This window comes from Ambystoma mexicanum, chromosome 3p (genome assembly GCF_040938575.1).
Source record: "Ambystoma mexicanum isolate Mex_15411 chromosome 3p, UKY_AmexF1_1, whole genome shotgun sequence".
Lineage (NCBI taxonomy): Eukaryota > Metazoa > Chordata > Amphibia > Caudata > Ambystomatidae > Ambystoma > Ambystoma mexicanum.
In genome coordinates this window covers 592,453,605-592,469,180 of record NC_090925.1, presented here as the reverse complement: position 1 = coordinate 592,469,180, position 15,576 = coordinate 592,453,605, and the positions used below count along the sequence as shown (strand labels likewise).

Below are 15,576 nucleotides of genomic sequence, written 5' to 3'. Positions count from 1 at the left end.
TTTTAGGGCAGGAGAGATGCAGTCCCTGGGCTTGAGGCCAAGGATAAGTCTTGCTGCCCTATTCTATATTAGCTGGAGGGGTCATAAAGTGGAAGACGGTAGATTCAGGAGAAGGCTATTCCAGTAGTTAAGCCTAGAGAGAACCAGGGCTCAGGTAACAATGAGCTTCTGGGGGAAAGTGAGGAAAGGGAGAATTCCTTTGAGAAGGAAGAGTCAAAGATGACTCCAAGGTTTCTGGCTTCAGAAGAAGGATCAGAAGGGGAGCCCATAGGGGATGGCCAGAGTGAGGGGGAAAAAGAGGGAGCAGGGGTCCCAATGGAAATGATATCAGTCCTGCTGCATTGAGGCAGAGATTGTTGGAAGTAAACCAGGACTGGATGGCAGATAGGCAGTTAGGGATGATGGAGGATGCAAAAGGGTCAGCAGGGAGTTTGAAAAAAAGTTGTGTGTCATCTGCATAGCACTGGAAGTTGGTGGAGAAGGAGGAAATGAGGAGGGCTAGCTGAGCAAGGTAAGTGTTGAAGGGGAACGAGGTTTGAGCCCTGGGGGACACCACAGGTGGAGAAGGAAGTAGATGAGGAGAAGGTGTCCAAAATGACTTGGGACGAACAGTCAGTTAGGAAGGACATAGGCTCTCCCAGATACTAACAGTATCTTGGAGACATTTTATGAGGATGGAATGGTTAACCGTATTGAAGGCAGAGGGGGGGTCGTGTAGGATGAGGACAGCTGGAGAGTTAGAGTCCAGAGATGCGAGCAGTTCTTCACAGGTGTTCAGAAGAGCCATTTCCATGCCTCTGGATACTCAGAATCCAGATTGATGGTGGTGGAGACCACCAACAAGTTCAGTGTGTGAGGTAAATTGTGGAAAGGCCAGCTTCTCCAGCAGTTTCCCAATGAAGGGGGTGATAGAACTAGGGTGGTAGTTGGCTGGACAGGTAGGCTCTGCTGATGGCTTTCTCAGTAGGGGCACACAAGGGAGTGCTTGAGGCAGGGTGGGAAAGATCCAGTGGCAAACGAGTGGTTTCAGACATCAGCGAGTGCAGGAACAAGCAAGCCAATGTTGTCCTTGATGGCACTGGAGTAGCAAGGGGAAACCTGTTTGGAAGAGACCTTAATGGAGTGGAATACTTTGGTGGCTTCTTCGAGTGTGACAGGAGAGAAGGAGGAGAGAGAGGAAGAAGGGGGGTGAGAAGCCACAGGAGGCAAAGGAGTGAGGGAGGAATTGGGTGGCAAGGTAGGAAGGGTGATCAGGATGTCCAGAGGTTTAGTGGTAAAGTGTGTGCCAGTGCATTGCAGAGGGCAAGGGATGGAAGAGGGGTGGAGAAGACTGCAGAAGGGTTGGCTAGTTCCCTGCAGATTTTAAATAGTTCAGCCATGTTGTTGAATACACCCGATACCCGTGCATGGATGTGGCCCTTTTTTTGCCACGGATGGAGAGTCTGTATTGCCTTTGGAGCAGGCAGCAGGCCAGTTTGTCAGAGGGTGATCCTGAGGTTTGCCAATTCCGTTCCACAGATCTGCACATGCGTTGCATAGCTGCAAGTTCAGAGTCGTACCAGGTGTTACGTTTGGAGGTGGGTTTCAGGCGGATCTTCATAACTGGGGCAAGAATGTCAAGGGTGTTGGTAAAGGCCAAATGGAGGTTGCTGAGAGCAGAGTCGGTGGTAGAGTCCGGGGTGGAGGAGTGGGGGGTGAAGGTGATACAAAGGCAGCAGCTGACACTTGTTTCATCGGACGATGTTCATGATCGAGTTTGGCAGGGCTTTTTCAGGGGCGGTCAAAGGGTTGATGGGACCCAGGTGCGAGGAGAGGAGTGAATGGTCTGACCAAGAGAGTGGACTGATCAGAGGGGGGGGAGAGGTCAGAATGGATGAGGGTGTTCAGAGTCTGTCCAGCCGAGTGGGTTGTGCCAGAAGGGAGAATGGAGAGGGATAGTGATGTGCAGAGGTCAAGGAAGAGAGTGGGTGCTGTGACAGGGGAGTCCAATTGGATGTGGAAGTCACCCATGAGGAGGAGATTAGAGGTGGTTGAGAGTAGGGAGGAGCAGAAATAAGCCCAATCAGAGAGGAACAGGGTAGTAGTGCCAGGAGGCCTGTAGATGGTAGTAATGGTCAGAGTGAGAGGGAGAGATGACCAGCTTGCAGACCTGACTCTCAAAGGAAGAGTAGAGCTGAGTGGGTATGACGGATGAAGGAACCCACTTTGGGAAGATTAAGGCAACCCTACCGCCAGCATGGTGAGGTTGTGGCTTGGAGATGATCTTGATGCCATGATGGAGAAGGGAGTCAAAAGCAGTGACTGAGCAGGCATTGAACCATTTCTCGGTAAGAGCAAGGATGTCGAGGTCAGTGTATTCAGGAAGGAGGCAGATGTCGGCAGAGTGTTTGTTGGCTGAGCAGGCGTTAAGAGTAGGCAGAAGAAGGAGGTCTCTGCGTTTTAAGGTTTTCTGAGGTGGACTACAGTGAGTTGTTACACCAGTTAGACCGGGAAGGGCAGAGAGAGTGGTGGGGGGGGCAGGTGAAGTAAGGACGTTAATGAGGGACGCCAGGTGCCGGTCAAAGAGGAGGAGTTAGGGTTGAAGACCCTGAACCAAGATAGTGCCTGTCTGGTTGACATTAAGGATGCAGCATGATGAAGAGCAGAGTCTGAAGAGGACTTCCCCCTTGATGCCACCATTAATGGGAGAGGATTTGAAAGGGAGAAGAGTGGAGATGAGATGAGGAGTCCAAAGACCTGGAAACGGGACAGAGAAGAGGATATCAGTAAAGCCATGTCTGGAAGTTGCGCTGACGTAGGTGTCTGTGATGGGTTGGCCAGGGTTTGAGTACAGGATGTCTGTTTTGTGCTTTTTCCTTCCAGACTTCCTGAGAGAGGGAGGGTAGGTGATACTGTAGCAGTTAGAGAAGTTGGGTGAGATGGTGAGAGCCATAGGGGCGGTAGAGGTTAAAGGAATGAAAGAAGAGGTGCTGCACAGCATAGTTCTAGCTAAACTCACCAGGTGGCTTAGGAGTCACAAAAAGGTACAAATGCAATCCATAAAGGAAATAGAATTTCAAGAAACAGGGGCACAACTGCAATGCACAGAGGGTGCAGAGATGTAAAAAAGCACACACACCTAAATTCAAATTTCAAAAGCACTGGCACAAATACAATGCAAAGAGGGTGCAGAGATGTAAAAGCGCACACACCTAAATTCAAATTTCAAAAACAGTGGCACACCTGCAATGCAAAGAAGGTGCAGAGATGTAAAAATGTGCACACCTCAATTCGATTTTCAAAAGCAGTGGGAGCAGTAACGGGAGACTGCTCAAAACTAGAGTGATAAAGTTTGACTACCCAAATGTCGACTTTAAATCTATTCAATTTATATGCCCAAAATTGCGACTCCAAAGAATACGTCGTAATTGTACAACAAAAGTCACCATGCATGAAATGGTAATCCCTGAAATAAGAGTAAAATGCACTGATAGAAATGCTGTTCCGAGAGCTCGGAACATTCGCTGTATTCTCCAATGTAAGCCCACTTTCCGAGCTCCCGTTCTGCTGGGCGCCCCTCACTCTGTCTCCCTTACACCCCGCCTCCTCTCCCAGTGCACATTTAGCACTCGCAAGTAACCACACCCGGGTACAAAAGTCTAAATAAAAATATAAAAAAGAGAAAAAATGACCTTCTCTCAGCCCTGCAACGCCGCTTCCATAACAGGGAGTCCGCTTTCAATGTTGATTATTACGTCATCATAATCAACATTGAAAGCGGACTCCCTGTCCCAGATGTGGTGTCGCAGGATAGAAGGAAGGTACAATTTCCTTTTTTTCTATTTTTTCATTAGCCTTTAGCACCCACATGTGGTTAGTCGCAACCGTTAATGGCAATATGACCGCCATTGGGGGGGTGACCACGACGGTAACACAACCTCCACCCCAACTCAAGTTGCGGGACCTTAACTTGGGTGGCGGGCTGTTTCGGGCAGGGTTGACCTGCCCCCTTGAGTCAGATAACTGCATTAGTGCTAAAATGATGCAGCACCTATTTACATCAACATTGTATTCTATAAAGAAATAATTTCAACAAACAATTGTCTATGCTGTGGGTGCTGTATAAAACACCAAGAATAGACAAACTAAATTAGTGATAAACAAATAAGGAGATTTTAATGACGGAAATGACCATAAACAATTCATCCTGAGGACAGACGAAATAAAGAAAATCTTTAATAAAGTGGGATAATTGTGCATCTCTTACCTCTTGACCTGGGGAAACGGAAAGATGCAATTAATTTGGTCAAAATATGAATCCCCCATAGGAAGGACATGCTTATACATCGAGCGATGTGCTGGCCACTTGTCTTGTGGTTGGTTATTCCTCATGCCACCCCTGACTTCCCAGCAAGTAGCACTCTCCTCACCGGCCGCTCTCTCCTTCCTCGCCCCACTATGAGGGTGAAACAGGGAATATCCCTCACAGCAGTGTGAGATGCCAGGATCTGGAGGATTTTGTGGGATAAGGCATTTCACATAAGCGGACCGTCTGCATTCTCGTTTTGAGGATTCTGACTTTTGAGGATGATCTTTGCAACCAATACCCTTATTATGAAATTCCCTGTTAGCAATTTTCTTTTTCTGTTTCTTTACAGATGTAATATTCCCGAATACAAAAATCTTCACACCGGGGGTGGTATAATGGAAGGTGTGTGCCACAGGGCCCCAAAGTGCGTGGTCTCATTGTGTGTGCATTTGAGCTCGAGCAGTAAAGGCCTCCATTGGACATCCGGAAGTGCTAGGGTTAAAGTGCCAGAAAACACACCATTACACAGGTGTGCTTTCCAGTACATGCCCATTGATTATGTCTGCCTGGGGCAGGAGATACCCCCGACCGCATCCTGGGTGTTATTAGCGAGAGCACCCGGATTTGCACTTAGGCTATAGTGCTGGTGTTGGAAAGGAAGGTAGGAGCAAAATCATTGTGTTGCCACATACTAGATCGGGTAAGGGGTGTGATGACAGACCACAGTCTTGCTGGCAGACAGTGGTAAGGGGCGGAAGAGGACGCACCTCACGTTTTATTGCATCACTGTAATGCCACAGACAACGGCATAATAGGTTATTCTCAAATTGTTCGTAAGTAACAGTAACAAGCCAAAATCAAAACATGCTCCCTAGAGAATGACGTCAAGTTACAAAGCATCTCAACGCTGACCAAAGACAACTTCAAAGTTTTGGCTGTGTATCTGTGACCCAATTAGTGCGAAAAAAATATTTTAAAATAAAACATGTGTGGGTGGGGTAAGGGATATTTATAAAGGAGGGGGAAGGAAGGGAGCTGCGGGGGTCACCCCCTCAAAGAAAAAAAAATGGTCACTTCACTCTTTCTAACACATGGATTCGGTCAAATCACCTAGATCCTCCAAAATACACTAATGAAGCATTGCCCCCCAACTTGTTTAGTTGGGTACACAGCATTTCTTGTTCGTAAATATCAGACGCACACCCCCTCAATAATACTAAGCCACGCCCATGACTACACCTTAATGACAACTACTATGCTTAAACCTAGCCAATCAAGAGCATATTCGAAATACCAGGGGTCAAATCCATGCTCTGCCAGAAGCCATTCGTTATGCCAGGGTGTCTGCAGGCGCATTGATCTCCCTAGTGACAATCTCGCTACTTGTTTAGGAGACCAGGAGGTATGATGACTGATGCCTCCCGCCACAGCAGACGATTGGCCACGATGTAGGCATCATTAGGGATTGAGCACTGATACCACTGTGGACACTAGAGAGAACACATTGCTTGCAGTGTTTTCTTCCTTGGGCTTCTCAGCATACATGGATGGAATGGAATCAGTAAGCCATATATCCACAGCTGAATAGATCAACAAAGTGCTTATTTAATTTCTTGGGGTCATTCTGTAATGCAACTATTCTTGAGGGGTTAAGAAGATTACAACCCCAGCTGTGCTGCTTACAGATGCGTCTGCTGGTTTTTAACGAGGTTAAGGGAGATCATTAAATCATATTACCTACCAATTGGTTCCAAGTAAATATCTACTCAACATAATGAGGCAATATACACTGAGGCGGCGGGTAGACCCTATCGGTAATGACCTGCCACCCAATTTAAGGGCCTGAGCGAAGCAAGGGTCCCATAATGCGGGTGGCAGTGCCGTTACCGACAGGGTCGCCCTCCCGCCGAGGTCTATATCGTCATTAGCACACGTGTAGTTCCCTACGCTGGTGCTAATGGTGTTTAGTTTAGTTTTTTTAAAATGTATTTACCTTGCTACTGCGGCCTTGCGCCGTGATGTAGGTTCCCAAGTCAATTTTCAATGTTGGTGAAAGTGACGTCATCAACAATGAAACGGACTTGGGAAACTACGGAACATTTTTTATTTTTTTATTATTACACACTCTTTGCACCCACGAAGGAAACTACATGGCTGCAAATGGGTGAGAGGGGGTGGGAAGGAGCAGCTAGGAAGGAAAGGGGGTGCTGTCTAGCAGGACCCAGGCTGCTCAGGACGCAAGCTTGTACCAGACAATGCAGCCCGCCTTCGGATATATGTGATCACTGTGCTGCCCATAATGTCGACTTCCAAAAGGCTGACTTCCACTATGGCGCAGCGCAGTGATCACATACATCACTTTGCCCCGCATCCCCAAAACCTGCCTCCCCCTACCCACTTACCTTTTCGGCAGGACACACAGAATTGTGCCGTTGTCTCAACTGTATCCCTGCGGCATCAGTTCTGTCCGGTTCACAGTCAAAGTTTTTAAAACAAAAGGCTCGAATGCCTTTTTCTCGACATTCAAAGGACCGAAAAAAAGGTTCGAATTTTTTTTTGTATGGGGGTGGAACGGGGTTGTTCCACCCCCAGGCCCCTGTTTTCTTTTTATGAAAAACTTTTTTACATTCTAAACTAAAAAAATATATAAAAAATAAATTAAAAAAAATGTCTAACCTTTTTTCGATCCTTTTACTTTCGAACAAAAGGTCATTCGACCCTTTATTTTCGAACATTTGACCGGACACCGTTCTGTCCCGCTAACGTTGGTCTGAACTGGCGCTGCAGGGTTTTTTTTTTCTTTCTTTTTTTTTACTTTTCTCCTTATTGTCCCCATCTACCATCTGATCCATCTAATGGAAGCAGGGGACCTCATGCAAACCCTGACCCCATTACTCCAACTAACAGGAGCGGGGGACACACCCAGAACCCCTGCTCCCATTAGTCAGAGTAACGAGGGTCAGGATTTTAGTATGGCGCAAAGGCACCGTATTCGGTGTAGGCAAAATGTTCAAGTCCCACTATTTGTACAAAACCCCGCCTTCCGGTTTACTGATTGGCCGCGGCCCCCTTCCAGGGAGCCAGTGGATAGTAGTTAAAGGGACAGACCACACATGTCTTGTGTGAGGCATGCCTTCCACAGACAGGTCTCCTCTGGTTACTGTTACCTAAGATTTTGGTTAATGAACATTCCATATGCCTAGCACTGAGGGTAGGAGATATCCTCATACCATTGTAGAAAATGTTTGAAATCAATTTCTGGAAGATTGGCGCTGCAGCTAATAACGATTCATTTAATGGAAAGCTAGTGTGGAAGCAAATTGAGTCTCATTACCAGATTGGCAGTGCAGTACATGTTTGGCAGTAATACCATTACCAACGCTTTCTTTCCAGTAACAGCATTATCACCATGTTTTCTGGAGCTCCGAATTCTTTGGAGATAAAGGCGAGCATTTGCCTCTAGCATATTGCTTCAAGATAAATCCTCCACTTTTATAAAGTGTGCTACAGGGCACAAACAAGGTCAGAGCTACAGAAAGCAAGTCAAAAGAGCACCTTTCACTCAGACATGATTAGGAAATGATCTGAGGGGCAGCCAACCGGTCCCCCTGCAGATGATCTGTCCTACAACTCCCATGATCCCCCATCACTGAATATTCTGGCTCGGGCTGTCGAGTGTTGTGGATCAAAGCATCTGGAGGGTGGCATGTGGTCCAAACTACACTATTAAAAGGAGCATGTGCTAAAGGAATGATTATGACTTTAATCGAGTCATGAGAACTCACTGGTGCAGTTGACTCACTTACCTATAGTCGTGATAACAGTGATGGCGAAATAGAAGGATCCAGCAAATTTCCATTGTTTTCCAGCGCGGTGGGGCTCTGATTTTATAACCACCCGTTCAATGTCTTGGTAGTCTTCGTCTGAAAACTGGTACTTCCTCTTTAGATCTGCTTGCTTTTGCTCCAGCACCCATTTGTGGGAGGCCTCTGACTCGGATTCCAGGGCGTCGAAGACGGCGGCGCCCACCAGAAGGTAGGAGAACATGCAGAGGATGAGGGAGACGGTCCTCACGTTTTGCTTTTTCATCATTTGGAGGGCAAGCATTCAGTCTGCCGACAACTTCCAGGAGGCAGCGAGCGATGATCCGGCAGCAGTGGGGGAGCCGACAAACCCAGATCTGGAAAAACATCACCTCTGTCAGTACAGGTTGCCGGACGAACCAGTACATCCATGCATAATGCCAGCACACATAAACACAATATATGTGTACAAGTTTCAAGTTGCATCACGTGTGCAACCTAAATGGCAACATGACCCCCACCACCTTAACTGCTAAACATTTCCATATGAACTTGCGGAGCTATGAGGCACACACATGCATGCAATGATTTTAACAAAACATGCAAGCATACATTATTCTGAAATGAAAAGAGCAGCTATTAAGTACATTTCTATTTTTGAAAAAATGGAGGTCTTTATAAGTCATAAACCAACAACTTCAACTGGCAAAAGGAGGTTGAACCTGTTTCCCTCACACCTTGCACGTTCCTCGTCTTTCACGCAGCATGGCTTGCTCTGTATTTCCGCAAGAAGTTCCTTAGAACGAAACACCAACCGAACAACTGAACCAATACAGGCGACAGTTTTAGAATACATGTCGCTATTCCATTGATGAAGCAGCCAATAAGGCCAGACCTCTCAAGAGAGGGGTCCCTGCTAGGCTACGCTGCACTTCCAAGCAGTAAGAGAACCGGGCTCACCTCCAGCTGGAACGGGGACCACAACTCTTCCCCCACACCACGGCAACTTGCTCGTTGGAAGTGATTGCTGCCGGCTGCCTCAGCACTTTCAGCAACCGAGTCCTAGTTAACCCGTTAGCTGCTGCACTCATTGCCTTGGAGATGTTCCATAGCAACCAAACGCAAGACCGGTGCTGAGAGGAGACCGAGCAGGATGTTAAAGACACAACGCATCGTAAATACTGTGCGGTGCACAATTCTGGACCTCCTATTTACCCCGGAGCCTGAATTGCTGTCCTGAAGCCGCACGCTGCGCGCCTCCCTTGCGCAACACATTAACGTGCTTTTCCACTTACCGCCACCGCAAATTAGTGTTGGCAAGCCTTTGATTTAAGGAGCACACTTTGTGCAAAGGACATCGCCCGCCAGTTATGAACTACATTATTTATTTTGGAAGTTATGCTCATAAAGCCATTAGATTGACTAATAGGGTATGAAATCATTGTTTCATAAACCTAATTCTATTTGCTACTCATAGGCAGTTCATGAATAATACAAGTAATCACTGAGCGGCTGCTGACCAACTAAACATGGATGCCGCGCTAACAGGCCATTAGGCAGAGAGTAATGTAATTTCTGCTAATAGCAGAACGACAGATGACAGCGAAAAGATGCAGTCGCACTGGGGATGCATTTTCTCGTCTATGCAGATGGGTCATGGGACAAAACAGAGGCCTCCAGAAAGATGTCTTCCCATATCCCATGTTCCCACATTGTGTTAATGGCCTGTGACGCAACACTTGCCGTAGTAATGGTTGTGAGAGAAGACAATGCGTCAAGTCTCACCTGTGTTCTCTCCAAATCATATCCTCATTTTTAAAAAGTTTTTCGTAGCGTTGTGTGGTGTGTTCGGCAAAGTCGCGGCAAAGGGTTTGGCTTTGGGAAACAAAGTGTGCACTCTTAAACATAAAACGAGTCTTTGGCAAGCCACCACCTACAGAATTGCAGATGGGTAGCTACCAACGACAGGGAAGTAATGCACGGGGGGTTCCATGTGACTTCTTGGACAACAAGAGTGAGCGGTCTTCAGTGTCATTCAGAGCTCCCTGGACCAATTGACTCCCCCTGCATCCCTTTTCCGCCCTATGAGCTGGCACAGGGGCTAACAGAAGAGGGGTTTGAGTGGGGAGTTTGGGTGAACGATATAAAACAAGTGTAAACATATTTCTCATGTCGTCACACCTCCTTCATGAAGTCTTTCAACCACCCTCATTGCGCTCATTTTCCCAACTAAAAGAAATCGGGACTCGTTGGTGCCCTTCCATCGAACCTGACACACCTTATCTTAACCACTTCCTCCCTGCTGGTGTGGCGCTGCTTATGGACAAAGTGGGAGCCACAGGTATCTCAGATTACAGTGTTGTAAAGACCACGCCCAGTAGTAGGCTTGTCTTAGTAAGAGGCCTACTACTGAGTGCAGTGCTGATCCCTGACACAGTGGGAGCAGAACCCTTTTTAAATATTGGTCTCTCACTTGTCCCACAAATACGGAGACACCAGGACAATGTGAAGTGCTACCATCTTACACTGCTTCCCTCGGTTCTGAGTGGAGAAAAGGGATGATCTGGAGAGGACACAGGACACGTTGCTCCCCGGCAGGTTTGGGCACTCTGCGCAGCCAGCACGCTGCTTCTGGCTGGGGTGGCAGAATTCTCTGCATGCTATTTAAACAGGGGCCAGTGAATGTTCGGGAACAGTCGCCCCTCCTGTGCGGAGCGGACTTACCACTCTTCACCTCCGTGGCTGCCGCCTGGCTTGTGCAGCCCAGGAGGACTTCTATAATTTCCCACCTCACTGTCCACGAGGCGGGTCGACTGGGGGCATGGCTGGGCAGCCTAGTTTCGATCGCCCACTCATGTGGCCCAGGCTGGGTTGTTCATCGTTGCTGCCCGGGCCCTTTAATCGTCCTGGCCCAGCCTGGTCTGACCCCCAGGTGGGCCTACACCAGTCACCGCCCGATGGACAGCTGATCTGCTCCTGCCATGCTGCTCGGCCTAACGGTTAACACTGTGGGCTCTCCCCAGGCATGTGGCCTGGCTGCCTTATTGTCTTTACACCCTCGGGGGGCGCTTGAGGCAGCAACCCCCTCAAGGAGTTGTTTTCCGTGTATTTCTTTCAAGATCCCCTCATCATTTGTAGGTTTTCCTTTAGGGGACAAGCATGTAGCCCTTACCAGCCAGGCCCCTTGGGGTCACAGGCTACAAAAGTAATGTTGCACAACCAGAGGGCAAACACTTCTCAAAGGAAAAGATTTGTCTTTATAGATTTTCTGATCAATTGATTGTTGCTCTGAGTTTGAGTGGTAGAGTATTCTGCAACTTTGATGCTAAGATCAAGAAAGCACAATGTGCTGCCCTTTGCCTCCTGAAGATAGACACTATGCACCCCTTTGACTCAGAGGAACCCAGAAGTCACTGCAGAGTGTGATGATCAAGAAATCGATCTATTAGGAATCATAGTCCTTGGCCATATCATACCTGGTGAACCATACAAACATTTGAATCTAACCAATAAAGGGCATGCAATTCTGTTGGTTGGTGTTAAAACCAGTGTTACCGCATGAATAGGCATGCACCAGCATTTCGGACTCCCCACAGCCAGTCCATCGAGGGCGTTTGAGAAACATGCCGTTTACATTTTCAAGCTGGTAGGGCACTACCCCTGGAACCAAAAGGTAAGTGAAGATGGATATCAGTGGGCACCAGGCTATTTCAGCAGCCACGAGGGAGTAAGACCTTCTCCTGGTTGTTGTGTCCAGATGGAGAGTGGCGTCATATGTCTGTAGTTTTCAAGGTCTCTATCTATAAGGAGTTTATGTTTAGAACGTTCTCAGTAATTCAGTTTTTAAATAAGATGACACAGTCCTTGGACTTCGCCAAAGAGACTGGGTTATTGGGTTTAAGCTTGACAATTGGTTGCTTCTCTTTGGCATAGTTATACAATCCTATGCAGAAGGTCTTCATCAGGGCAGCCAACGTGGTCAAATAGACATTACAAGCCTGATTCATGGAAGTTTTAGTGACGTTGCACCGAAAATACACTTTTTTGCTCTGCAGGATCTTCAGTTTGTGGCACTTTAGGAGAAAGACTTTAAAGACTTGGGGCACCAGCATAAGATTGACGGTAGCAATAAAAACAGGTGGTGTTTAAAATACTACCTGCCAGATTATGGTCTGGAGGTAAAGCACAGGTGGAAAATGGCACCTTATAATTACACTGAACAGTTAGAGGTAAAAGCTGACAAGGACCCCAATGTTATTAACTTTTTATAATCCTTGTAAAGGGAGGCACAAGCACATCCATGCATTTAGGAGAAGAAATGTGTAGGGCCCCCCCTAAAGAGTGTAGAAAAAGTGGGCATCCCAGAGGCCCACCTTCTTAACGCCTTTTCAATCTAATGCACAATTAATTACCCAACTATGCATTGATCTACATGGTACATTAGCCCCCAGGGCTTTAGCATCAGCCAATCAGGCGATTAGGAAGGTGGGCTATATCTGCTGGGTTAAGCTCGCGTTCCATCCCTCCCTCCTGCGCTACTCTCCACAGCTGCCATATTTCCTCCTCTGTGGTCGCGTGCCCAGCATTCCCCAACCAAAGCTCTGTTCCCACTCCCCAGCCCCAAGCCAACTCTCTTTGCTTTTACCCCGTTCCGTCCCACTCACTCCCCACATCGCCAAAACTCCGACCGGACATTGTCCAGATTGCAGTCATTTATAGAGTCAACATGCAGTAGAAGTCTGGAGCGCTGTGGCGGGCCAGGACTCTTAGAACAAAGCAACCAGACGGCACAATGGCAGCACGCTTTGCAAGATTCGAGCCTGTCAGTTTACATAACGCTCTCTGGAGCAGCAGACTGTTCAGATGTACTCTTGCATTGAAAGAAGTACTCCAGAACCACAGGTAGGGAACATGCTTCTTTACTAGGTTCCGGGTTACAAGATGACACAAGATGTAAGTTCGTGGGTAAATAAGTAGAAGGTACAAGAAGGATACATAGGAAAGACATCCACTGGACACCACTCTCACAGACAGCTCACTCTAACTGACATTCATGAAACACACCTAGGCACTCACACCACAACATTCCACAGCTAACATTCCACCAGGCATTACATCAGGCAAGCCAAGCATCCACACAGGGCCAGAGCAAGGAGACACAAGACATAACATATCTCCCCCCTTTACAGAAACCAAATAACGGGCACGGAAAGGAGCACATAGGAAAACCACAAGGGAATTGTGGAAAAATCCACTCACTCCATTCCACAGGACTCTGAGCCAAATGCTCCCACCTAACTCGTCCATCAACGACTTACAGAGAGGTGAAACAGCCACACAGTACACTCAACATCTGTCACGGGGCTACAACAGACACTCCAGCAAGGGAACCAGCCCTGACACACAAAACTCGGCAATGCCACCAAAACTCACAAACTAACACCAACCATCATCCAACCGCCAAGAACTAAGGTGTACTGAGACACAGTGCACCCCTCCACACCGAAAATCTATGAAACCAAAATAACCAAATAACCACTGATGCACAGGGAACAGAAACCCACTACAATGCACTAACTGGCAGAAGAGAACACTCTTGTAAACCCACTCTCTAGAGTGTGGACAGGAAACCTCCCCCAAGTGCGGGTGTCCAACACCCCTCCACAATTATAATGACACGGTCAAAGACTACTCAGTGCCGGGTGTCCAACACCGGGACGTCCCATGGCCAGGTCGGGCTCTGACAGCGGACACTGCACCACCACAGACAGGTCAATCCCCAAAGTGGACACTGTGCTGCAAACACATACACTCAGGGTTGGGCCGCCACAAGCAACCCAAGCAAGAGGTTTGCTATGCCATCAAGCAGGGGTTTACAACACAAAACATACAACAAATATACCTCAACACACGAGTATTGGGATATTGAGCGTTAAAGGCATGGAAAACGAGGGAAATTTTCTCTAGTCGAGTTCAAAGGCCTAGCGCTACAAAGTCCTTTAACATTGTTGGCACTGTGGAGGCAAACATTTTGTTACAGTACATACATAGATACACTTAAATTGGCTGCAGTCATAGCTAATATCCAATAATCAGAGGCCACGTCAGATGTGCTGCAAGCTCACATACAGGATATACTGACATCAGATCCAACCATCTCACTGCACGTCCACTCCAGGATATTATCCACACATAGCTACACTGGGACAACTTGAACACACGCGAAATAACAGCGCACATTTTCAGGCCTCATATGACATCTATAAGAGAGCATAACATTGTATAAATGGCTATTTAACCACACAACAGACCCCATCTGCGAACATAACCTATGATCAACAAGCAATGATGCAGCAACTGTATGCCATTGGAGATACAGAAGAGCAGCTCTCCTGTAAAAGGGCATCTCTCAGCAGCAGATTCTCACTGCCAACCAAAACGCAGTCCCTGCTGCGCTTTGCACCAAACCCAAAACAGTACCTTTTTGCTGGATGAGAACGCCGCCACAGCGTCTGCAGAAAGTCGACAAATGCCACATTACTTCTAGGCACTGCCTAACGGGCTGTGTGTCGCTCTCCTACTGGTGAAATACATGCCACAAAGAATGCAGAGCAAGGCGCCATGTCTCGGGAGGATAGCTCAGGGGTAACATGCTCACCTTGGAAGTAAGACGACACGGTGCACCACAGGTTCGATCCCCAGGTCTGCACTTAGAAACCTCTTGGTATTAAGCGCGTTATAAATAACCTATCATATCATATCATGCATTTCCAGAGTACAGCTGCTGCTTTGACCTCACTTTGAAACACGCCAAAGGGTTCTTTCTTCTAGCTCTCCGAGAACCTCAGAGAATGGCTTCTGCCCAAGGTTCTCACAAGTCACTATAATGACAAGGACTGCGATCAGAGCACAGCTCCGAGCAGCACCCAACCGACTTCAGGCTCCGGTCATCAGCTGCCCAGAATCTCGCTCCAGGGTTCCCGTTCACTAGCTAATCTACACACCGGGCTCCAGGGCAACTCGGCTCCTCACTCCTACGCTGCACTTTCAAAGTGCTTTAACTCACAAGCGAAAATAGTGGCTGAATCAGCATAACATTTTGTTAAAACCGATGAAAACAATCCAAATGAAGATCTTCAACCACCATTTAAAAGTATGTGCCCTTACTTCCGCCTAACGACTCTCTGAAACAACCTTGAAACTAATATAGGTTGTTAACACTAGATCGGAAAGATGTTATATACAAAAGCATCTGTCAAATTTATTTACTAATACATCAAATCACAAGTGTAACCACCTGCTTTGTCATAACACAAATAATTTGTTAAAACCATATACAAACATCAATATACAATTTCAATACAACAATGATAATACAGTCAACACATAGAAAAGTCAAGTCTCCATGGCCTGACTATACATAGTGATGGTAATTTCCACCCAATTCACCCACTACGACAATCTTCGCCCGGCTTATATAAGTTT

The 15,576-nt window shown here is 47.2% G+C and overlaps 1 protein-coding gene and 1 long non-coding RNA gene across 2 annotated transcripts in view; both read right to left on the bottom strand.

Moving 5' to 3' along the window:
• LOC138580647 (uncharacterized) overlaps positions 1-3,716 on the bottom strand; it is a 170,237-nt gene extending 166,521 nt beyond the window's left edge. The window contains exon 1 of the long non-coding RNA XR_011304312.1: positions 3,672-3,716. This is a non-coding gene — a long non-coding RNA (uncharacterized lncRNA). The remainder of the gene's footprint in view (positions 1-3,671) is intronic.
• The window catches only part of LOC138580646 (potassium channel subfamily K member 9-like), a 330,334-nt gene extending 321,077 nt beyond the window's left edge, over positions 1-9,257 (bottom strand). Inside the window, exons 1-2 of the mRNA XM_069651346.1 lie at positions 9,052-9,257; positions 8,095-8,468 (exon numbers count right to left, since the gene is read on the bottom strand). Of these exons, the coding sequence (XP_069507447.1) occupies positions 8,095-8,395 (301 nt within the window). The 5' untranslated portion in view covers positions 8,396-8,468; positions 9,052-9,257. The remainder of the gene's footprint in view (positions 1-8,094; positions 8,469-9,051) is intronic.
• Between the last annotated feature and the right edge of the window lie 6,319 nt (positions 9,258-15,576).